Source organism: Oculina patagonica, chromosome 1 (assembly GCF_052425735.1).
Source record: "Oculina patagonica isolate OP01 chromosome 1, crgOcupat, whole genome shotgun sequence".
Classification (NCBI taxonomy): Eukaryota; Metazoa; Cnidaria; class Anthozoa; order Scleractinia; family Oculinidae; genus Oculina; species Oculina patagonica.
The window spans coordinates 47,007,314-47,031,983 of record NC_135758.1 but is presented as its reverse complement, the minus strand read 5'-3'; the positions used below and the strand labels follow the sequence as shown (position 1 = coordinate 47,031,983).

At 40.8% G+C, this 24,670-nt stretch overlaps 2 protein-coding genes across 3 annotated transcripts; both read right to left on the bottom strand.

Moving 5' to 3' along the window:
* Positions 1–901: 901 nt before the first annotated feature.
* On the bottom strand, positions 902–15,201 carry LOC144634499 (uncharacterized). 2 transcript variants are annotated; one of them, XM_078493468.1, is made up of 7 exons: positions 14,404–15,201; positions 5,917–6,105; positions 5,099–5,251; positions 4,100–4,378; positions 2,519–2,833; positions 1,935–2,249; positions 902–1,662 (listed from the first exon to the last, which is right to left on the bottom strand). In XM_078493468.1, exons 1-7 carry the CDS (start codon positions 15,146–15,148, stop codon positions 1,190–1,192), a joined length of 2,469 nt encoding a protein of 822 aa, XP_078349594.1. In that variant the 5' UTR covers positions 15,149–15,201; the 3' UTR covers positions 902–1,189. The 2 variants fall into 2 exon arrangements, with proteins under 2 accessions (XP_078349594.1, XP_078349601.1); XM_078493475.1 differs by having other exon boundaries at positions 5,917–6,102.
* Positions 11,009–14,248, bottom strand: LOC144647405 (uncharacterized). The gene is made up of 2 exons (XM_078507241.1): positions 14,181–14,248; positions 11,009–12,998 (listed from the first exon to the last, which is right to left on the bottom strand). Exons 1-2 carry the CDS (start codon positions 14,246–14,248, stop codon positions 11,009–11,011), a joined length of 2,058 nt encoding a protein of 685 aa, XP_078363367.1.
* Positions 15,202–24,670: the final 9,469 nt, after the last annotated feature.

Sequence of the window (24,670 nt, the reverse complement as noted above, 5' to 3'; positions counted from 1 at the left end):
ACGTGATTTCTGTAGGGCTCAATTTGTACGAAAACATGGTGATAGATAAATAATGAGTTAGTACTCAGACTGACTTTGTCGTTCTTGTTTCAATTGGTTTGCTTTGCGCAGCTAGTAAAGTTATAAGTTAGCGAGTTTTGACGGGACAGTGTCTGTAGATTATCTGTGTAGAAAAATAAAAGGATAGAGCGGGGGCGTGGTGGTTGTTGGAGGTGAGGCACGGACAGGCCTTTAAACCTAGCCCGCTGAGAGTTTCTATTTTGATGGCCTTTAGAATGGTCAAAATACTCCAATACGGGCAGATAAACAAATATAGTTTTTATATTTACTATTGTTCACTCGTTTAATTAACGGTGAGTAATAATAGTGAAAACGTTTACTGCGGTATAAGTACATAGAAACGGTACAGGAATTTGTATATTTACCATAAAAATATTAGCTGGCTATGCACAAGTGAACACGTAAAAAAGAAACACCATAGTATTAATCTTGTTGTTAAAAAATAAATCAAAAATAAATACAAAGACGCTAAGTCTGGATTGACAGTTTATAGTAGTACATACTGTAGTAAATTCCATTGTAAAATTCATTAAATATTCATGCGGTTGCAAACCAATCCCAGTACCATATTCAGATCACATGTACACAACTGTAAACCCCAATACAAATCAAACAAAAGAATTAACTTTTGATACAAACTCCTGCTCAACTAATTAGTATTCATTAACTTTTGATACAGATCTGTACTGATTCGCATAACAATACTTTGCATTCAATTTATTGTTTTCATTTCACAAGTAGAATAAAATATTCGCGTCCGATCTGTATGGGCGTTTACGATGGCTCGCCATTGTAAACGCCCATACAGATCTCCCGCTCATATTTTATCTACTACTTAAAATTGCTCTTCTTACAAAACTATTGGTAGGTCGGATACATGCTAAGTTAAGAATGATTAACAAACTTGAAATTTTTTTATAGTTTGACAAAAATTAAAATTCGACCGATACTTGATATAAAATTGTTCCACTTTGGCAATTCTGTCTTTTTTAGGCAATGTATACATTTCATAATATGAAAACTATTCAAGATTCTAAAAAGTCACTATATTTTGAATCCAATTTAAAAAATAATCCTAGCCATCTGGAGGTAAAAATATTAATGATACAACAGTTGGCACCCTGAAATCTCATTGGTCAACCCAATTTTTAAGAATCTCTATGACATCATGTCTTTCCAATCCCTCCTCACTCAGGACATCCATAAACTTCTTGACAGTTGCTTGACCAGTTGAAGACCATTTCTTTAGGATATGATCAGTTGGATTATCCTGCTGTCCTAGATATTCCACCTCATCTCTTGTAAGTCCAACTTTTTCTCCAAGCATTCTAAAGTCATCAAAAAGCAACCTGCGTATGTTCAACTTTACACAAATTTTAGCATGCACTCGGTAAGGTATCGCAGTGACTGCAGTCATCAGGCGTGCTTCTTGTTGGTTTTTACTGGGAGAAAGATCCGGGACAGGGTGACTGTGTAATCCAATGTCTACCTCATCACTTTCTGTCAGAAGACTCTTTGCTTCGGTTTTTCGCTTCTGCTCATTGGGTGTGCTCTCAAGAGAGACAAACTGTTCACCACTAGAGGATGCCTCATTTCTGGTACCTTGTAAACAAAAGTATTGATAGTCTAATGTAAGTGAATAGGAATTAAATAGACGTGTTATAAATTGTATAAAGCTATGTGCTGGCACATAGTTCTATGTATATGTTTTCTACCTTAGATAAATGATTGCCAAAGCAGTAACTTTCATTGTTGGACCAAATTGCTATTCAGAACTTTGTTTAAAAAGTAGACATTTAAATGACTATAAAAAGTTTAAGACTCATTCTATCTGAGACCACTGTATATGTACAATTACAAAGAAACTGTAGTGCCTTGTGAATTGAAAAGGTAGCCATCAAGAATCTCCAAAGCATCAGCACGGTCAATCTTCTTCACTGCTGTTCTCAGCTCATCAACAGTCATGTCAGGACGTTCAGATCTCAGCCATTCAAGCATCATTTTGGTTGGGCGGGGCCTTGGCCTGTCTCCAACAGGATCAAATTCTTGATACACTTTGCTTGGCACACCAAGTTTGTTAGCAAGATTTCTCCAATTTCTAACTCCTGGGGATTTTTTGTTAAGCAGAGTGCTTACACTGTTCAGAAGATCCGAGTCAGGACTAAAGGTATCGGCAAGAAGTTCACTATCTGTAAGTAATAAAACAAAAAAAATGTTTTGTATTAACTACTTCATACAGTTGAGCCCCTGCTTTATGTACAACCCATTATATGGACAGTTATGTTTTTGAAGTCCTGATGGAAAGCTAGTATGTAGTTTCTCCTACACAAGCCTGCTTAATAAGGACACTGGGTACGCAGGTAGGTGGATGGGTACATTGAAGGTATGATTTTAAGAATAAAATAAATAGGAACCACTACATACATGTAACAATACCTAGTTGTACACATCTACAAACCTTGCACATCAGCAAGGACCTTCAAAACATCTTTCCTTGACAAGTTTTCCAAGTGCCCCTTTAGGTCACCAACAGTTAGCTGACGGAACTTTTCAGTTGAACGTAAGTAACGAAACAGAAGTGCAGTAGGGTTTTCTGAAGAATGCAACTGTGCCTCAAATTCCTTTAACGACTGACCAGTTAAATTCAGTTTTACAGCCAGGTTTCTCCAATTCCCCACTGGTCTTTTTGCTGAGTCAAGCTTAAGTGCAATATCATCTAATAAGGATGGCTTGTTGTCAAACACATCAACCACCACGGCTGTCTCACTGAAATCTACAAAAATATATTATAAAATTATAACTGAGCTAACAAATGTAGCAAAAATCCCTCCAGGGCTGTAGGAGTTAGAAACAGAAGGTTGCAGCTCCAATATTTAAGTAAATGAAAGATTGCTACCTCAAGCACTTATAAATGCCATAATAATTTGATCATTAGCAAGGTGTGTGCAAAAACTGCCAAATTTACCAAAAACAACCAAAAAAAATCACAAGAGTGTCAAGGGAAATCAGCAGATTTTTTTGAGAGTCCACGGAAGGACCTCAGTCCTGGACATTACTTGCCATCAGTTATGTTAACTTCATTTGTGGACTGAATACCTACAGATATGCCTACTCCTTAATAATAATAATAATAATAATAATAATAATAATAATAATAATAATAATAATAATAATAATAATAATAATAGTAATGGTTTATTTGCATTCCAAATAACAACTTTGGCTCTTCTATGCAAATTATAAAAACTAAGATATGAGACTAAGATATATAATAAAAAATGATAAAAAGTTATGATATAATGTACAATAATTTGCTAAAAAATGTTATTAGGCTATAGTAAAAATATACAATGTGTTAAGATAATATGAAAAATTGTTCAGTGCAATTATTGCTTAGTGACGTTTCTTTTAAAAACCAGAAGGGTCAGGTTAATCGGGGGGGACAGGGGGGTCTGAACCTCCCGCCGCCCGTACCTTTTACTCCCGCTTCCCATACCAATTGCTCCCGCCTCCCGCCCTTTCCGTATCTGTTCTCTCCTGTTTGTTCCATGTCTATTGCAAAATATACTGAAATGTTACGAAATTTCACTCGTTTTCTCCCGGTTCCCGCCACCTTAAGAATCCTGCTTCCCGCCCTCTCTCCTCCCGCTTCCTGCCCCTTTTCTCCCGGGCTCTCGCCCGCCTGTCCCCCTCCACTTAATCCTAAAGCCCTGTCCCCACTAGCAATGCCAGCATTATAAGCACAAGCATAAGAAGAACGCAAGGTTTGATATTCCTATGCTTATGCTTGCATTGCTAGTGGGGACTGGGCTTAAGAGGTGAGATTTCAACCAGAAAGGTTCTTATTCCCCTGGCTGACAGGGTGCAATGTACCGATGTTTATATACTAAATAGCTAATTACAAGAACTGGTCAAGTCTGAATATGATGTTTCTGGATATGAATCCACTTGAAGGGAAAAACTTGCATACATGTGCATTCCCGATTTAAACCAACCAGACTCAATCATTACATGAAAAATATTTGAAGACAGGACAAACCTTTCAACTCTTGGATTAAATCATTCCTGTGGATATCTTTCAATGCGAGTCGTAGTTTTCCAACAGTGAGATGTGGGTCATTTGTCGACAAAAACTGAAACAGATGCACTGTGGGACTCAACTCAAAATAAATTTCAAATCCTGTTTGGACGTCATGTGGAATATTAAGTTCATATGCCAAGTGTTTCCAGTGCTTTATCACTCTGTACTCTCTGTCCAAGCACTGTGCTAACTCATCCATCAGGGTAACATTGTCAACAACATCACCAATATAGAGAACTGTATTAAAAAGAGTTGTACTTAGTGTCAATTATCAACTACTGAGTAAAAACTCAAGCTGTCAACAGATAAATGCAAACAATACACAATTTCTGGGTTTGAATATATTAGTTAAGCTAGGTCACTCTATAATTTTGTGGATTAATTTTTCCAAAAAATTATACAATTGTTTCAACAAAATTTCATTAATTTTTTTGAGGTTACATTTTTAGAAAAAAGTTAGAAAATTTTGAAAGGCAAAAAAACTTAATTGAGTTATTACAAAGTTAGCAAACTACACAGTGTTACATATGTAAGGTTTTGTCGCACTCTTTCTTGTCTGCCAAGAATGTTTTACGTTAAAGTTCATTCACTATCAACAACTTTAACTTTACCAATCCTCTTGATGTTACTTTAACTCACTCATCCCAATCTTTTCAGTATATCTATTTTTTTTTTTTGCTATAAGCTTTGTCACCCATTCACTTCAGGGCCGTACCTAGGATTATTTAATTTGTCTGTGGGGGCAAACTCTGCACACCTTTCGTTTTTTTTTTTAAGTTTTGTCTCTTTTTCTTTAGTTTAATTTCTTAGTTTTTTAGTTATCCTGGCGGAAGCAACTGCCCCCCCCCCCCCCCCCCCCAGCCCCATGCTATGTGCGGCCCTGCACTTTTTGTTCTCAATGGAATGATTACCATAATGGTCTACAAGAATAAAATTGTGTTTAACCATTTTACCTACCTTGGCCATTATTTGTCTCACTTCTGAATTTGCTGGAAACTCCTGCTTGCACATGAATACCTCCATTCAAAGTGTTGACTTCAGGTGTGTGAGGTTCGTTTTGCTCTTCCTCACTTGAACTCAAATTCACTACATCTCTTGACAGCCTTTGTTCTGTGTAAAACAATCAATCACATCTTATTCATTTCATGATATAAAAGAAATGTTTAAATTCATTTAGGGTCTGATGGTGAATTTTAGCCTGGGCTGAAATTTCAACCTGGTTTGCAGGGCTGAGATTTCAGCTCAGCTTCCGAAACAAACCTTCTTGAAAAGACGTTTGCGATTACATGAAGGAAGTTTCATCCCGGGACGAATTACAGTCAGGGATCAAAAATTTTCAGCCCAGTTTGGGAAACCGGGCTGAGAAACTGTTCAAATTTCAGCCAGGGCTGAAAGTGAGCTTAGGGATGCACAGTGGTGGTTTTCAATGAAAGAAAATGGCAGCCACGACAATAATTCATTTTTAAAAGTATTTGTAACCTGGGCTGAAATTCGCCATGCAATTGCAACAAAATTTCAGCCTGGCAAATTGGGCTGAAATTCGTCATGTACTCATGCAGGCCCTTAGACTAGAGTGAGAATTTCAAATAAATGTTATGAGTGATTATTTTCAGTGATATATTATATCAGACAATGATTGACATGGTAAAACTCTAAAACATCATCATCATCATCATCAAAACCATTATTAATAAAGTTTTTATCATTATTTTATCTAGAGCAATGCACAAATTAACATTATTTTTCAGTTACTGTAAAAAAATAACTTTTCTTACCTTGGCTGACATGCAGACCATTTGTGGATTGGTCCAAGATTGTAGAATTTTCCCTGTCCCCAGTTTGGTTTTCATTCAATACTGGGCTTACCACAGAGTCAGCTGGAGCTGTTTGTAGGGATTCTACTGTATTGCTTTGCTCTGAATACACAACAGCATCAACTTCACTGGAAGTAATTGTCACTTCTCCTGATTACAAAAGTAATAATGATAATAATAATAATAATAATTAATGTCACAGTTCCTACGAAGTTTTACTTTAAAATACTTAAAATAATCAGACACAAAACCACACCGTATATGGCGTAAAGGGGGGAACACCGCTCCGCAATCGGCGTGACAGACGAACTTCCGTTGCGTGACCAAAAGCCAAACTTATCTCCCCAGCGGTAAAACCCGCGCTGGATCGGACAAGTCGGCAAGGCCAAAAGCTTACGCGCCCTAGAAGTCTAACTCTAAACGGCACTACGAGCTGACCTCCGGTCAGCATCGTGCTAGAGTGTAGACAGTTGTCAAGCCTTACTTATCTCCCCAGCACTACGAGCCGACTCCGCCGGCACATGCTGGATCGGACAAGAAGAGGCATAAGAGCGTAAAATAGCGCCACTAAAATAGCGAAAACGAAGCTTGGGGAAGTCGCTGCGAGACTTAACCGATAGCGTCATGCAAGAGGTGAACCCCAGTTTATTCAATTAAATACAACAACAATCAAGCCTCAAAAGGGAGGGAGGGTGGGATTTACAAATTTCGAACTAGGTTACAGTAACAAGCGATACAACTAGCGAATGATGCTAAAGTTCATTCTATAAACTTTTATAGCCAGACAGTTGTCTGGATTTAGGCCAATGGCAAATAGTGTACCATGGAAAGCAAGGATCTCATGCAGGCTTAAATGAGACATGAATAGAGATATTTAAAACACTAGCCACACAAAATGCATGATATAATTGTGCTAGACAGTGTTGCAACATTTGTATCTAAACGGCCATTGTAATCATTGTCCTTTTGAGACAAGAAAAGCGTACAGTTTCATTGCGTTACATTACACAATCAAAATAAACATTAACGACCCTGCAGGGGCCACGAGCGTCTCGCTCCATTAACTGCGCTTTAATGTTTGGCCTTAAAGCTTAATTTACACATAATCCACATGTTGATGATATGTACTTTGCAAGTTTAAATACTCATAGCAAAACTTACAAGCTTCATGTAACAAATTGAAATGTACCAGATTGAAATAAATTTACAACTTATTGCGGTTTTCAGTGAAATGCGAACTCTGATATTCAAAATCCAACCAACGATTGCGTTTTTGACCCATTTGAAATGCGCTCCTGTTTCCTAATAATAATAATAATAATAATAATTTTATTCAGCTCATATTAAAGTTTACAGGGTTTTTTTCCGTATTCTTAATAAAATAGAAATAAGGTTTTACAGAGAGGTTTTCCCGAGACGTCCACTAATATGATTGACGGCAGCAAAAAGCGTAAACCATTGATTGATGAGGATTGAATTTCAAAGTTCGCATTTCACTGAAAACCGCAATAAGACCTGATTTTAAAAAGTTGAGTTAAATTTAAGTACTTTAAAAAGATATGTTTTGGTAATCCAGGACGTTACAAATCGATCGAAATCGATCATCGAAAACGTAATCGATTAATCGATATTACTCGATAGTATTCGATACTGATCAATCGATTAGTTAAAATAATCGATAAAAATCGATAATCACACGATTTGGTATCGGAGTATCGATTTTGATCGATTACTAGAGCGAAACTTAAATTCATTGGCATCTCGGAATGAAAAAGACGATCCGAAATCAAACGAAAAATAACCACTGTGTCTTACCGTGACCGCCGGTTTTGATTGGATAACCCAGTGTCATATGTGTAATTCACAAGGACAGAATGCCAAACCAAAAATCCAAGTAAATCACACGGGGTAGAGAAGTGCGTGACGTAAACGAACTCGACAAGAAATTCTGACTACGACAATAACAGAGTTTAATTGACAGAGTTCAATGTTCCATACAAAGATGATTGATTCAAACCACGTGCTAGTGTTGTTGAAATGATCGCCGTAAACCGTATGTCGGTTCGAACTGAAATATAATAGCGGAATAGAACTAATGTGACTAATAAATCTAAGCATACAAGCTAAACAATTCGTGAGATATATAATTATAGCTAACATTCACAATAACGTCCGAATGAAGAAACGTAACATAATCTGCACATATACTAATCTTATAGAAAGCTAACAAACGATAAAGTCTCATATGACGGCTAATTTTGGATAGGAGTTTATGACAATTAACCTTATAATAAGATAAAACTTAGCCTAGCGAGATAGTTTCTTAATGGATCGAGTATAATATGCCAACTAAACTAACTCGATATAAACGGTATAGAAGCTATCCTAATAGTCGAGAAAAACGAAACTTAACGCAAAACAAATAACAAGGAAAACTAAGGATAAGCCTACAAATAAGGAATAGATTACTCACTTTGGTTTGCACACGCACTGAATTAGACTTGATAGAGTAGGTGACCACGAGTGTAGAGAGAAATCTATGGCCCAATGCCGAGTAGATGTTGACGCAGTGAAGTCTACACTAGAACTGATCTAACTTAGAAATTCTTACGGATTTATCTAACCGAGAAACATGTGCGCAAAACCTGCGGACATAGCAGCCTAGGGCTGGTCTACCACAGTAAATAAAATAAGTAACACGCGGTATGATAGAAAGGATAATTCGATAACATTTAAATTAAAGTAAGTTCCTGTGATAAGATGTGAAGTAAACGTCACGTTTCAAAACCAACATTCCGGCCCCTTAAAGGCGGTACTGCCGATAGCCTTTACAAGGAGAAAGAAAGAGGGGTTTGAAACATGAGGTTGACTATGATTAGTATTATTAATATTATTAATTGATCACGTATTGTCCAATAGAGTTCTGTAATCCACTGATACTAATGGATTGTCAGTGTTCATTAGTTTCTTCGTTAGCTGAGATAGCGGCGGCTTCCAACAACACAATCTTGTCGATTGGTCGTACGAGTTCAGATGTACTGGTTTTCAGCTTGACAGAACGTACCAGACCATCTCTGCGGTTGGTATACACCTCCTGGATCCGAGCAAGTGGCCAGGAGTTGCGGGGCTTGCTGTCGTCAAGGACCAACACAACATCGTCTACTGCAAAGTTCCTCTGCTGCTTGTGCCATTTCTGTCGTTGCTGCAGTGAGGGGAGGTACTCTCGGACCCATCGCTTCCAGAATACGTCAGCAAGGTACTGCACCTGACGCCATCTCCGGTGGAAGTAGTTATCATGTTTAGTGAAGTTTCCAGGTGGAACTTTAGGACCGGTGCGAAGCAGCAACAAGTGATTAGGTGTCAGAGGTTCTGCATCACGTGGGTCATCTGACAGCTTTGTGATTGGTCTTCCATTGATTATGGCCTCCACCTCACACATCAGGGTTTCGAGGCCTTTGTCATCTAGGACTTGTTCTTTCATGAGCGCCTTCATTACCTTTCGAACGGTTCGGATACATCGCTCCCATACTCCGCCATGGTGGGAGCCGGCAGGTGGATTGAACTTCCACTTGATGTTTCGCTGAAGGAGGTAATCATAAATCTGAGACTGGTTCCATTCGTTCACAGCTTCTCGTAGCTCACGCTCTCCCTTCACAAAATTCCCACCGTTGTCTGAGCGGATCTCCTCCGGTTGACCTTTTCTTGCGATGAATCTGCGCAAGGCTTGGATGAACGACTCCGTGTCCAATGACCATACCACCTCTATGTGGACGGCGCGGAGGGCTAGGCAGGTGAAAATCACGCCGTACCGTTTGACTTTGGCTCTTCCGCGCCGCACTTCAAATGGTCCGAAGCAGTCCACGCCTGTATAAGTGAAGGGTGGTTTCGAGGGGGTAATTCGGTCCTCGGGTAGGTTCGCCATTTTTTGTTGAGCGAATGGCGCTTGACGTTTACGGCAGCTGAAACACTCGTTGAGGATGTTTCGAACTGTAGATCTTCCATTTATTATCCAGTATTTCTGCCTGGTGAGGGACAGGGTGTACTCCAGGCCTGAATGTCCAGAGATATGATGGTAATACTGAATAATGAGCTTGACCACGTGATGCTTCTTAGGAAGGACCACTGGATGCATTGCATCGCTGTTGATTGGCGCTAGTTGTAGACGACCACCAACTCATATTAGACCTTGAGACAAAATTGGGTCAAGCTTGAAGATATTGCTGGTTTTCTTCACCATGTTTTGTCTGCTAGGAGTTGCCTGCTGGTCTATTTCCCTGAGACAGTCGTGCTCCTCCTTGAAGTATCGGCTTTGAACGTGCTTGAGGATTTCGACTTCAGCCTGGTTCAGCTCCTCAGTGTTGATGGGCACGATTGTGCTGGATGACGTGATTTTAACTGATTCTCCGGTCCTTCGTTTCTTGCTCAGACGGGAGAGGTTTGACTTGTAGCGGAGTATCCATGCTACTATTCTTTTGAGCTGGGTCCAGGATGAGAACCGCTCAATGATTTCTGAAATAGGATCTTGAGCAGAGGCTTCACTTGCATATGTAACTGACTCTTTCTTGACTTCTGGATCATCTTCAGCAATGGTAGTGTTCATGTCGGCAGGTCGTTGTGGCCATGTCTCTTCGGTCTGAGTCAGGAATTCAGGGCCATGTATCCAGCGTTGGAGAGAGTCTGCTGACACGCCTCTTGAAGCATCATCCGCTGGGTTGAATTGAGTGTTCACGTATCTCCACTGAGAGGGGGAAGACGCATCGTGTATCGTTGCAACCCGATTGGCAACGAAAGTCGACTGAAACCATCTGTCCTGATATTCCAAATAGCGGAGGATGCAGGTACTGTCTGTCCAGAAGAATGATTGATTGATAGGTAGACTTAGTTCCCCTCGAGAGATTTTCTCTAGTCTTGTGGCAACGACGGCTGCTGAAAGTTCCATTCGGGGTATTGTAACTGGCTTGATTGGAGCAAGTCTGGACTTTCCCATGACAAACGAACAATTGACGTTTCCGTCGTGATCTGTGATTCTGAGGTATGTGACGGCTCCATAAGCCTACTGTGACGCATCAGAGAAATGATGAAGCTGGCATGACGCGATTTCACCGAGGTCAAGTGACTTGAAACAACGCTGAATTGTGAGCTGCTCTAGATTGGGAAGCTCTTGTAGCCATGCTTGCCAGCGTTGCAGATATTCGTCTGGAATCTTGTCATCCCAGCCATACTTGTTACGGCAAAGATCTTGTAAGATCAGTTTCGCGCTGAGAATAAACGGCGCGGCGAATCCCAGGGGATCGTACACTGAGCTGACGATAGACAGTATGCCTCTCCTCGTAGCCGGTCTGTCTTTGATAACGATACTAAAGCCAAACTGATCGGAGGCTACGTTCCATTGAACGCCGAGAGCTCGCTCCACTGGTAACTTGTCAAAGTCGAGGGTTTTTACTTGAGCTGCTCGTTCTGACTCTGGCAGAGACTCAATGACTTTCCTTGAGTTGGACAGCCACTTCGTGAGCTTGAACCCACCTTTCGCTAAGAGCTCTCGCAGTTCTTTTGCGAGTCGGATGGCTTTATCCTCTGATTCGACTGATTTGAGACAGTCGTCGACGTAGAAGTTGCGTTTCACAGTTTCAATAGTTTGGGGTTCGAAACCTTCTTTGTTGTCTTCCGCTGTTCTCTTCAGGGCGAAGTTCGCGCAGCTTGGAGAAGACGCACCTCCAAACAGGTGAACCATCATCTGGTATTCTTCTGGTTGATTGTCGAGATTTCCATCTGGCCACCACAAAAACCTCAGAGCATCACAGTCGCTTGGCCGGACGCGTACCTGATGAAACATAGCTTCCACATCAGACATCAGGGCCACGTGATCCTCTCTGAATCTTGAGAGCACACCGACGAGAGAGTTAGTCAGGTCCGGCCCCTGTAAGAGCTGGTCGTTGAGTGAGGTGTTGCAATACTTGGCCGAACAATCGAAGACTACTCTAACCTTATCAGGCTTCTGCGGGCTAAATACAGGATGGTGAGGAAGATACCAGTGAGTTCCTAGAGGGCCAGGGTCTTGACAATTAACTTTCCTGGCGTAATCTTTAGATAGGAGATCGTCCATGAATGCCTTGTATTTCTGGTGGACGAGCGGCTCCTTTAGCAGTCGCCTTTTCAACTGAAGAAGTCGGCGCTCTGCTAATGTTCTGTTGTTCTGTAGGCGTGGCGGGTAGAACTTCCAGGGAAGTGCCATTTCGTAGTGGCCGTTTTGAAGTTGAACTGTTTCTTTCATGATGTTTAGAGCCTTCCGGTCGTTCAGCGACATAGACGTTTTAGATTCATAGGAGGAGTCGTTGAACTCTTGGTTGCAGAAATCGTGAAATTGTTCATCGAGGGTCTTGGTACCCTGAAGAAAGTTCACAGTGGATACTTTAGTTGTGGTTGATCTGCCCAATGGTCCGTTAAGAACCCATCCTAAAACTGTCAGAGTAGCAAAGGGACCGCCATTCTCGCTTGGTCTCATTTCCTTGGGTTGTAGAGCTTCTGGAACGTCGCTACCAATTAGAAGACCGATTTCAGCATCTATGTGTGCGATTTGTACTCCCTTGAGATATGGCCAGCGGTCGACGTCCTCTTGTTTAGCGATAGCTTCAGAAGGAATAGGTAGACTTGATCTCGAGTAGACCAGCGGTAACGGTACTTTGTTGCTCTCGTTTAGATCGGAGGCTTCCAAACTGACTAAGGAGCATTCGATTGGCTCGCTTTCGCCTTGCAGGGTTGTGAGTGACAGCTTAGTTCTTGTTCCCTTGAAGTTAAGCTTCTCCAGGAGGGTTTCAGTGCAGAATGATGTGTTTGAACCAGAGTCGAGAAATGCGTAGGTCTCTACCACCCTGCGCTGACCTTTAGCCTTGACCCGGACTGGAACGATAGCAAGCCCGGTGACGGAGGTGCTCGCTGTAGAGTAATTAGACTTGATGTAGCCATTACTGGCTGAATTTACATTGATAGGCGGTGACTCGACACTTGTGTCCTGCTCTGCATTTGGCCTTTCTACGTTCAATAACCTTCTTCAAATTGTCGGGATTATCCAATTTGTTGAGATACCCTATGTCAGTTAGAGTATTAACGCAGCTAGTTAGCTGTATTGAAAATCGTTCGAGTGCTGTTCCGTAGCCTAGGGCTGGTCTACCACAGTAAATAAAATAAGTAACACGCAGTATGATAGAAAGGATAATTCGATAACATTTAAATTAAAGTAAGTTCCTGTGATAAGATGTGGAGTAAACGTCACGTTTCAAAACCAACAATATGGAGCAATGAAAGCTGGAAGATAGCACGAAACAGACGTTCGAAAATGTTACACTTAGGGATCGAACCTGTAACACGCAGTTTGAGCGGAAAATTCTTCCATCACAGCAAGTCTCGGAATATCACGTGGAAACCGAAGAATGGTGGAATCCGTGGAATAAACCCAGTAAACCGAATAAATAATTGCAAGAATATTGAAGAATATTGTTTCCGAGCATAACTGTATTGTGCGTGGATGCTCTCTATATATTTTGTAGGTTTGTAGAGATGTTTAATTTTTAGACAAGCGCGAAACTCTTGCACAATAACAAACGCCAGGACAAGAAACTTGTTTATTCCACAAATCACAATCCGCGCGGTCAAACTGTTTGAAGAAGACTGGCACTAGTTTTTTCCGCTGGCCACTATTGCGAATGCAGCACGGGCTCGTAGAACATGGCGGACGAAGGTTCGAACGAACTTCAAAGGAAAGAAGACGAGGAATTAGATTAACTGCTTGATAGTAACTTATTTCCTTTTTATTGCGTTGCCTTCAGTAGATTTTCCGTCCGTTTGCAGCGTTGATGGAACCTGAACGTACTTATTGTGGTTTTGAGAATCAGATGTTCAATATTTTTCTAAGTAATCGATTTTTTCGATGGCAATTGATAAAAATCGATAGAAATCAAACTCTAATTACAAATCGAATCGAAATCAATAATCACAACAACTTTTGCTATCGATTTTTATCGATTTTCGATATTAATCAATTAATTAGTATCGAAAATTATCGAATTTTATCGAATTTTTTAATTATCGAAATTATCGATTTGTAACGTCCTGGGTAATCGTATTGCCACTTTTCTGTGAAATTCTGCTTGTCGAAACAACAAATGAAAAACTCTCACGGGATCGTTTCTTTAGGATCTTTGAAGATCAGCAAAAGGTTACGTTCTTACAAATACTTTTCAGGTCCCTGCAGGAATTCTGCAGGTTCAAGCCGAGGAGAAGGTACATAATTTGGCATTGCTGTAATGCATATAAACCTTGGGGAAATCAGATTTTGATTGCTCTTGGAAATGGATAGTTTGATGTTCCCAGGGAAATAAATTTACTGGGAGGAACAACAATAAAAACACTAGACAATGTATCAACATAATAAAAGAATACAAGCAGGTTCACCTGTACGAAAGTTTGAAGTCTTTGAAAAGTTTTCCCGTGACAACCAAACAGGGACAAAGGTATCTGAAGTGGAAGATAGTATTCCAACTGCACTCCATTTGTTGCCAACCCGTCGTAAATTGCCAGCTCCAAGAGGAACACGACCTGATGGTAAATTGCTCACAACCAACTGCCCAGAACTTGAATCTCGAGTAAGATCATGAGGTTTCACACCAAACAACTCAGAGCTTGGATCATCAGCAACCATGTGACAACACAACCCATTAGAAAATGTACTTAGTTTGGTCTTTTCATTGTCGAATGATTCAACTTCAAAAGGGCGATGCTTCAAAATCCCACATTTCTTCCTAAACAAACCATGGCGGAACACAGAGGAATGAGAATCCAGCAGAATCACAGCCAGACCAGAAAAGTTCTGCAAAATATCGCCGTCGACAACCGCGCCATCTAGTTCAAATCTCTTCAACTTTGATCTCGATTTTACAAAGTCCACGCGGTATTTCGTGACATCGAAGTCATTTTGGAAGACTTTGCTTGTTGTTACGATCAAGTACTTGCTCTTCAATTGTGGACGAAATTGGTGCTTTATCAGGATTCCAGAACCAACTGTTTCGTAACCTTGACGCCCTTCACAACGTTTCTGAATCCGGCAGACTCCTCTTTCACCTTTTCTCTCATTTCTTCTGATTTCTCCCCTTGTTGGTTGTCCTCGAAATGCTGCACTCATGTTCACTGCATGCACCATTCGACGAGTTTACGAAGGCAAAAAAGTGATGGACTGGGCCGAGAGTATACCGCAAGCTGCCTGCCTCGTCCCCAGGCGCCGATTGGCCGGACGTTGAGGTAAGGCGAAGGTAAGACGGGAAAACAGGGAGCGCGGGGATTGATGATTAGGGAGCGAGCCGCGGAACGCCTGGCAGATCTTGCATTCAATATGGCGGACCAAAATGTCATCAACCCTGAAATGTGTATTAAAAACAGCAAAAGAGCCGTCTATTTAGCATTTTTACAGCACAGAGCGCCTTGGACACATATTTTATGAAAAATATTCTTATTAAGACGACGGACTTCACCACCATTTTCGCACGCTTCATGTCCCAGCTCAGCTTGAGAAGAGCCAGGAGGAGCATACGAGGCACTTTGTGAAGTTAAAAAAGCTTTAAATCCTTTACGGCAAAGAGACGTTGAAATGTCTAATGAAATTTTCCGAACTCCAAGAGAGACAGGTACTCATTTCCGTTTATCGAAGTTGTCTTATAAATCCGAGTGTAAATGACAAGAAAATTAGTTATCCTTTCCATTATTGTTTTGTGTAGAATTTTTTTCGTAGAGCCCGAGAGTTAGTTGCCTTTTAGTTATTCCATGGACGCTCATTTAAGCCAGACGCGACAAAGATAATGCAACAACAGTATGAATCCATCGATACAAATAACAATTCATCTGTCTTTGGGATGTCATTTCTACTATCTCTGGTTTACTTCAATAAAATGTTAATTATCTGCTTATCAGTAATCAAGCACAACCTTTGATAGTTGTTTTATTAATTGAAAATAAAAATTACATTAAAAATGTTTGATATCATAACTGTAATTTTTTTCAATGCAATTTTTTTTATTGATTGCCAGTAGGTGACTTTTTTCCCATTAAACCACAATTTATTAAGGATAAATACACATTTTTTTTTGTTAAGCATTATGGCAGTGAGTCTGCCATTTATGCTGTGAATGCAACTGAGGCAACTAAATTGTTTGGAATGTACCCTATGCCATGCCATGCAGGCTTTTAATTTGGGGGCAGGTGCAGAGAGCATTTCTGATGAATGTGACACTGTTTTCATGAAGTTTTTAGAATGGATCATGTGCAGTATATGATTTAAGATCATCTTGAAATCTTGCTTTGTAAAAATGGAAAGATAATTTTTCTCATAAATATTTATGTATTAATATGCAAGGTTAGCATCTTTGGACATCCAAAGCCCACCATCATTCTATTCTAAATAACTCTAGTAACAAACCCCTCTTAATTTTTTATCACTCTCCTGTAATTCTTTACAAATTTAAAATAGTACATGTATTTGTAAAATTCTTTACTTTTTTAGCCACTGAAAAGAAATGTTTACTTTGTGCTTGCAAATTTGGTGTCTAAAGGCCTTTGTTATGCTCCCACTGTCTTGATATTAACTAATTACAAAAGGAGCTGGGGTGAACTGTACATGGAGGGTTGAAGAGGGTAGTAAATCACTTTAGAAAATCAATCAAGTTAATTTTCAGGAGAAGGCTAACTATTATGTCTAGATCATAATCAGATGAAGGGCACCACCAAGGAAATTGTCGTACAAACAGTAATCCTCAGATTATCTCAGCACAACTTATTTAAATTCACAGTAGGTTAAGGCCATGCAGGTAAAACCCTCCTGGCTAGATAACTTTTGCAAATTGAAGGGAAATGTCTGAATGGTTTTGCAAAATCAGTACTACTAAAAATATTTTTAAAAATGTAAAAAGGTATCTTTTTCTCTTACAACAGCTGTTGTCATGGGTATAAAGCAGCAGGGTAGGCAAAGCATACATTCAACATTTAAAGTGTTTTAATTGTTTTCCAAGACTGCTAGAGGCAGTGGGCTATTAGCAGACTGGGGAAAAAGTGGCAACTCCAGGTTTGCTGGTTTATTTATTTTAATCAAATTGAATATGGTTAGCCAGGAGTTGTCATGTTCACATGAAATGCATTTAAGAGTCAGTAACAAGCCCTTTGATGTAAAATTGCCTGGCATCTCAATTTATTTTCCTACACTATCTCAGCCATAAACTCTTGGGCCAGCAAAAATGACTTAAGTTTTGCTGTCTGTCATAGTCCAGTGTTTTGTTACCCTTAAGAATAAAGTTTTGCCACACATTCTCTAAAAACACCTACTAAAAAACACTCCCTGTGACACTACAACTAGAAAAAACTATATTTTTTTTTGTTACAAGTTTGTCAAAGTCTTATCCTGCTTAAATCCTCCAAAAGAGTGACCAAAACCTTATTTCTCCTTACAGTATCAATGCATTATCAAGCAGTACAGTGACGAGAAACACACAAATTAATCAGTGGAGAGTAATTTCGATATTAACACTTGAATCAGTAAAAAGAAATTTTGAGTAGGACCTGCCTCCTCTGGTCACTAACACATTAAGTGCTGAAATAAACAGAACTACGCAAAGTTGAAATTTCAATAATTGTACTTTCTGTCAAGAAAGGTAAATTATGAGGTTAACCTAGCTAGAATAAAATATCAGCACACATTATAATTGTTTATGTGTCATGTTCTCATAAGATCTCCTACGTTGGACAACATTAATTTGATAAAACACTTGTTAGCACTCTCCCTGGAGCGCTGCTTATAGACTTTATAGCTGAAGTTTAACGGCCAAGAGGTACAAATAAAAGTATACCGAAATGTAAGGAAGCTAAGCACTGCTCAGAAACGAAACAAACCAGCTCTGGCATCGATTGAAGCGAAACTTACCCTCAGTTCGAAGCTTATAAAGAAATTTAATTTTCTAACGACGGCAGAGATTCTTTACCCTCCGCCATTGACGATCTTCTCGCAATCAAAGTGGGATTTTCTCTGTTCAATCTTCTGCTCAGATTTCATACCATTTTCTCCGGATAAATCGCTGATTTTGAGCTAGATTTCCCGCCAACATTAGATTAAAGCAAGGGGACCCCCGCTTTGCTGAAACCAGCCTCAGTGAACGCTGAAAAGAATCGGCTAGATAGAGCAACGAAAACGATCCGAAAGGCCGTCAAAATCCCCATGTTGACAGTACTAACTTCCACGTAGCTCCCAGTCTTGATTTCTTGACCGTTAAACTTGTTAAAAGCGCTAAAACGCCTTTTGACGAGAAACCGAACATTTTTGCCAAGAAACTGAACAGGATCTGCCAGGCGTCCGCTTCCCCGTCCGCATCAGGCCCAGAACGCCAAGCGAACCGTGCACGTCAGTCCCACAACACCAAGCGAACCGTACACGACCAAGGACGAGGACGCCTGGGGACGAGGCAGGCAAGCTGCGAGTAGTCTATAAGATTTGAGTCCAAGATACAGGTGTAGGTCATATTTCTTACACACTCGCCAGATGTACATAGTCATAGCCACGAAAACCGGAATTTTCGGTTGGAATGCAAATAGCAAAGTGAATTTTCCGGGAATTCCGGTTGGAACTAGACTTGCCACAAGTCGACCTCACGAGTTTTCATAGTCCAGTCCCTAAACTCTCTCTTCCACGCGCCCTTTATAGGGGTTGAACCCAGGCGCGCGAAGAGAGATCAAACGGACACAGCTCAGCGGACGCACAGGTCCGCGGCGTCAAGCTCTGCGGCGGAAACAAGCAAAGAAAGCGGCAGGAGATGCGCTTAATTTTCCAACTTGGCACCTGCCATCCGCGCGGCCTCAACTTAGATTTCCGTTTCTATTGAGGTTCTCGCGCGCGCGCGTGCTAGAGACATGACTTTAAATACATACTCTCGTGGCGTATTTTTAACGGTCGTTTTATTTACGACCAATTCACCACTGATGAAGGGCTAAGCCCGAAACGTTTGGTTTATAATGAATTTTTTGGCACTTACAATACACTTTTTTTTCGCGAAGAGAGAGTCCAGGATAACTTGCATGCGCATGCTCAGAACGAACCAATCAGAAGCGAGGAGTGTGGCGTCACTTGCTTGGGACGCGCGCGCTAGGCTAAAACCATTCTCGACCCCAGAGCACTTCTCTTTTGCGCATGACTGACGGCGAGAAGAGCTCTGGGCAACCCTGGAACAGAACCTATTGTCATTTGAAGTTCGTTGAAACAATGAAAACACCTCTGATTAGTCAATCTGTAACCCGCCAAAATTTAAATGTGCGTCGGAATGGTTTTCCTGGCCCTTGGGAATTGAATGTTTGTGCTTTATGCAAATCAAAGATTGTGCACGCAATCGTAATATGCGTTGTTTTCGGATGTATTTCTGTTTGGAGACGATATCAACAGTCTCGGAGCAATTCTTCCTTACTCAAATAAGCATGTTTAATGCATAACGATGTTTAACAACAGACAATCGTCCAAAAACAGTACTGATTACAATATAACGTGACACGATCTAAATTTGCATAAAACGCAGAGTCAGTCTCTGGTGAATAAATGTGGAGCGTGCGCAATAGAGTCATCGTAGCCAGATTTTGGCTACGCTTGCGTGGAGTTTCCCAGAGCTCTTCTCGCCGTCAGTCATGCGCAAAAGAGAAGTGCTCTGGGGTCGAGAATGGGCTAAAACCTGAAAACTGACTCGCTCAAATGACGAATTCAACTGCGCGACCGAGCGCGCGAATAAATGCAAGAAAAAAACTGTGCTCAATTGCATCCAAAACAAATTCAAAAAACAGCTACAAAATACTAGGAATAGTTGACGGATAGCGATTTTGGTTTTGGCCGTTAGCTTTTAGCAGACACTGGCTACAACAATCCAGCTTTTTAAAGTTATACCGGTGATCCTGCTTTAGTACACGGTCGCGTAGTTGAACTCGTCATCTGTGCGGCGCGTTTTCAAAAGGGCTGCCAAATACGGTTTTCCCCCCAATTTTGGGGAAAAAACTGGCGCATGCGCATGCAAGTTATCCTGGACTCTTCCTTCGCGCGCCTGGGTTCAGCCTCTATAAAGGGCGCGCGGAAGAGAGAGTTCAGGGACTGGACTAGAGTTTTCACAGTGAATAAGCGAGCCTAGCGGCCGTGCGAGCGACGAAGTCGCGAGATCGAGTGACGAAGTGGTAAGAGGTAATAAACTGACAAGACGAAGGACTTTATTGAAAGTCTAGGTTGGAACTTGTAGACAACCTTCAGAGGTTGTTCCGCAATTCCGGTTGGAACGAACCTTCTGGAATTTCCCTCACCATTTCCATTTGCATGGTTTCCCAGTTCCAGTCTTCTCTTTCAAATACAGATTTTTGTATACAGTAGAACCCCGGTAACTCGAACTCTGAAGGGAAACGGAAAACAGTTCGAGTTACCGGGGTTTCGAGTTATCGGGGTCGATTGCATATTTAATTTGCCAAGTTAATAATTGATAGTTAACTGATTTTTCAGCACTTCAGTATACGGTACAGTGCAAATTGAACTTAACTTGTCAGAAACTCTAACAAGACCATACATTCTTATGATAAGAGTGGAAAATGGTTGTAAAATACGTGATCTGTTCGTTGCTCTAATCAATGGGCAACCGTGCCAAGTTGCAAGAACCGGAATTCGAGTTATCGGGGTAAATTTGACCCAAATTTTGTTCAAGGGAAACGCAATTTAGTTCGAGTTAGCGGGGTTTTCGAGTTATCCGAGTTCGAGTTAACCGAGTAAAAATGACTGAAAAGTGGGGGTCAAATCCAAGGGATATGGCAGTTAGTTCGAGTTAGCGGGGTTGTTCGAGTTATCCGAGTTCGAGTTACCGGGGTTCTACTGTATCTTAGTTTTGTTTTTAGATTTTGTTATTTGTGCAGTATTCACTATTGTGATGGTTTGTTGAGACGGGGTCGGATGGGGCTGTCGTCCGCTAACACACTAATACACTAACCCGTCGATTAGGCAGGTTAGTGCATTGGTGTGTTACTGTGTTAGCGGACCCCATCTCAACAAACCATCACAATATTGCATTCTGCACTATTAAAACATCTTAAAAAATGAGATATTCAATTTCTTGATGCAGTCCAGACGTTCTTGACTCCTAGCTATAGTGAAAGCATTTTTTTGTCAGGGTGGAAATCTTCCGGTTTCAATGATGCTGTGAATAATGCTCGAAGTGCTCAGATTGCGTTTAAGAATATACGCCTACAAGTGATGAAATAAACTTTTTCCTGTTGTGTACGTCGCGCTTATTTCCTTCATTTTGAAATGTTATTCCCTCTTTCGTGATAATTTTCTTTATTGAGAAGTACATTAAATGATCTAAAAAAACGCCCGGGGCGTCTATTTAATGTACGGGGTCCTAGCTCCGGAGAGGTGTTATGAGGCGTTTATTTCACTTTAACTGTAACAACGTCAATGCGCAGGTACTGCTATTGTAGCGTCAGTGTGACTTGGTTTATTTGTGTCTTGTCTGTGTCCTGCACAAGAAACAACCCATTCTCCATTTTACAGGACGCTTACATGAAATCTTCAAAGAACCACCTGTTGTAGCTTACCGCCGTTTGCCAAATCTTCTTGATCTAGTTCGCGCAAAACTCAAGAATCCAGCAAACGCCCCTCTCAACCAACCAACCTAATGGGACTTTCCGCTGCAACTCCAAACACGGATGTCTCACCTGCCCAACATTGACGATGGCAGAACAACATACACATTCAGCAACACGGAGAGGTGCGAGAAATGAAGCATAGTATAACTTCAAGGAAGTTCAGTGTTCAACAAAGTTCAGTGTTTCACAAAGTTCGTTTTAAAGATCTTCTTTTCCCTCGGTTATGGCTTTGACGATCTGTCTGATTTTTGTGTTCCTGACTAACCGGTTTGTCACAATGCTTGCAAATTTTGTGCTGGCGAGTAGTAACGGCCACAGTTTGAAGAGGTATTTGCCGCTGTGGTACCTTCTCAAAACGGTGTCGCAATATGTTATGGATTCACTGGCAGGCAATACTACATAGGAGAAATTTAATGACTGACAGACCAAGCGCCACATAAGTAATGAAGTCAGTAATCTCAATTGGTTAGTCATATCATCTGCCTTCTCTATGACAAGACGTAGAGGAGTTGAAAGTGGTTTAGTTGCAGGATGTCGAATCTACTTAAGACAGTGGCAATGACACACTAAGGGTCTTTGGACACGTGGCCAAGCTTGTTTTCATACCAGTAAAAATAACGTTTCACACGGGAAATTGTAGTTCGCTGGTGGTGTGATATCCAAATAACCAGTGTTTGTGAGAATTGTACCAGATGTTGCAGATATAAAATATCTTACACCAAGGTGAACAAACGGCTGGATATGATCTCAATTGGGTGCTGACAAACGGTTTCTTGAAAAAGATCGTCTCAGTTCAGGATTCCAGGCAAAACCCAACCCTGCAAGCTAGTCACGGTTTTAACACATTTGTAAGCCGGGACAAAGGAAGCCTACTTCACTACTAAAACATTTGTCTTAAGCTTTAAGTGAGACGATCTGTTTGGAATTTAACACGTTATCAAGCAAGATTTGTCTGTTGTACTGGGCTGGTCACAAACAGCTACCTGATAAATTAAACGTAAATGGAATCAAGTGCTTAATGCCACGAAGGTCTTGTTTTTGCAGACCTGCGAGCTGTAAAAGCGCTTAATTCTTTGTGGAGCTAGTTTGTGTTCCATTGCATCACTTGTTGCTTTGGTGAGATAAGCTGGGCAGTCATGTTTTGGAAGGGAAACCGCAAATGAGCTGAGTGGACGGCCCTTATGTACGTTACTACTGCATTCGTTTCCTTGATATTGTCAAGATTAAACAAAAGAAATCCAGTGAAACAAGCAAGGTAAAGGGAGCCGACGAAAGTACTCCTTTCACTGAAATTAAGCGGGCGCTTACGGGAATGTCCGCTTACGAGAATGTAAAAATACAGAGTTGTATGGGAATTAAAAGATAAAACGGGGTTAAGTAGAGCTGTACGCTTACGAGAGTGTCCGTTAAGAGAGCTTAGACTGTACTAATGTAAACTGTAGCTCGGGTTCATCTTGACTTGCTTGTTTTATTCCCTGCTACTCCTCGTCACATAACTTCCTCTTAGTTGTATTTGCACTTTTAAAAATACTGTAATAGCCTGTAGTCCGGCGACATAGCTCAAAATTTCGGCTGAATTGTGCACTTCTTGTTACCAGGCTGAAATTTTGCACCCAGCGAAAGACTATCGAAGTAAACATTTTAAGCTATAGAACCACCTCGACAGAGACGCTGTTTCCATGGAAACTGCATTTAAATGAGCTACCTGTGGGAAGCGATTTTCTGCATGTTTAAGGGGAGATATAGATATGTTTGCGTGTAGGGATGGCCAAGAGCGGCCCTGCCGAGATGTACAACGGAATAAAATGCCATCGCCATGGTTACCGCATCTTAATTATGCAAGTTATACATTGTTTGCAAGTTCAGATCAAGAAATTGAACAACAAATCACTCATCATTCACACTTTAATTCCTTTTTTCTGTTAGTTAATCTGTCCATAATTATACTCCATTTTCCAGCTTATTTTCACTAAATTATATATAAGCAAACTTCTTATTTTTTGTCTGTGTGTCTCTGTGTTGCTTTATTTTGTTATCTTAGTCCTATCTAATTTTTATTCATCTTGTATTAAAATTTTAATTTAATTTAGGGTGCAAATGAAGAGTTGTGTTTTGTTGTTGTGTTGTTTTTTGTGTTCAATACTTCTCTTTAGAGGTACAATGTTGAAATTTGCCATGTGTTAATATAGCAACCTAGATAACTGCTGACTTGATATAGCTTATCACCGCTAGCGGCTCTAGTGACATACACATAGCTATAGATATTGTGTCTTCCTAGATCAAAATGATGTCTGGAAACTATTATCCTAAATATTTTTTATGACACGCACAGACACAGTGAAGTGCAAGGCAAATTAGCCTTTTACAGCACTCGCATCTATTGTTGCTCCAGCTGGTCTTGCAGCCACATAGGACGAACTCTTGACAGAACATTGCAGCGTCAGGCAGTGTGCGCCGTATCCGTCGCCATGTCTTGTCGCTGAACGTCCAGTCCCATTCTTCTGGGTGCGATACCTTGGTCCCTCTTTCAGATAAAGATGTTGATTATCGAGGTTGCCTCCGCGATACTGGCAACAACTATTGCCTTTAGTTTGGTAAACAATGGACAATCTGCTCGGGAGGGGATTTTAATTTCGGCTGTTTCTTTCGTAGATCAAATTGACTGGTCTCCTCAAAAGATTGCCCAGCCCCTCTATTATATTTTTGACACCAGGGGTCTGAAATGATCCTTGAACCTTGTTTAACTTGCATTGAAAGTACTCTAGCCTGCGTCGCAGCCGGACGTGTCACAAAACCTCGGTATAGTATACCGAGGTTTAGTTTTGTCTGCAACGCAGGCTAAAAGTACTCGTGATGGGACAGCATGTGGGTGCTTGTCTTCGTCACTATGTTCAAACTGTCTGAGGACCAACCTCGCTAGTTAAGGTCCAGATACCATCCACTTTAGCAACACACTTGGATTCTCCCCGCCGTCCTCTTGGATAAGTTCAATTTGTATAGGGATCGCGGTTTCTTTCTTACTTCTCCACGT

Excerpts from the sequence above, each read along its gene's own strand:
- LOC144634499 (XM_078493468.1), bottom strand. The coding sequence starts at position 15,148 with ATGGTGCATGCAGTGAACATGAGTGCAGCATTTCGAGGACAACCAACA. Across the intron at positions 5,252-5,916 it reads TGGTCTGCATGTCAGCCAAG|AACAAAGGCTGTCAAGAGAT; the intron begins GTAAGAAAAGTT and ends TGTTTTACACAG. Across the intron at positions 4,379-5,098 it reads TGAGACAAATAATGGCCAAG|TTCTCTATATTGGTGATGTT; the intron begins GTAGGTAAAATG and ends TTTTTAATACAG.
- LOC144647405 (XM_078507241.1), bottom strand. The coding sequence starts at position 14,248 with ATGCCAAATTATGTACCTTCTCCTCGGCTTGAACCTGCAGAATTCCTG. Across the intron at positions 12,999-14,180 it reads CAGGGACCTGAAAAGTATTT|GTTATTGAACGTAGAAAGGC; the intron begins GTAAGAACGTAA and ends AATTTGAAGAAG.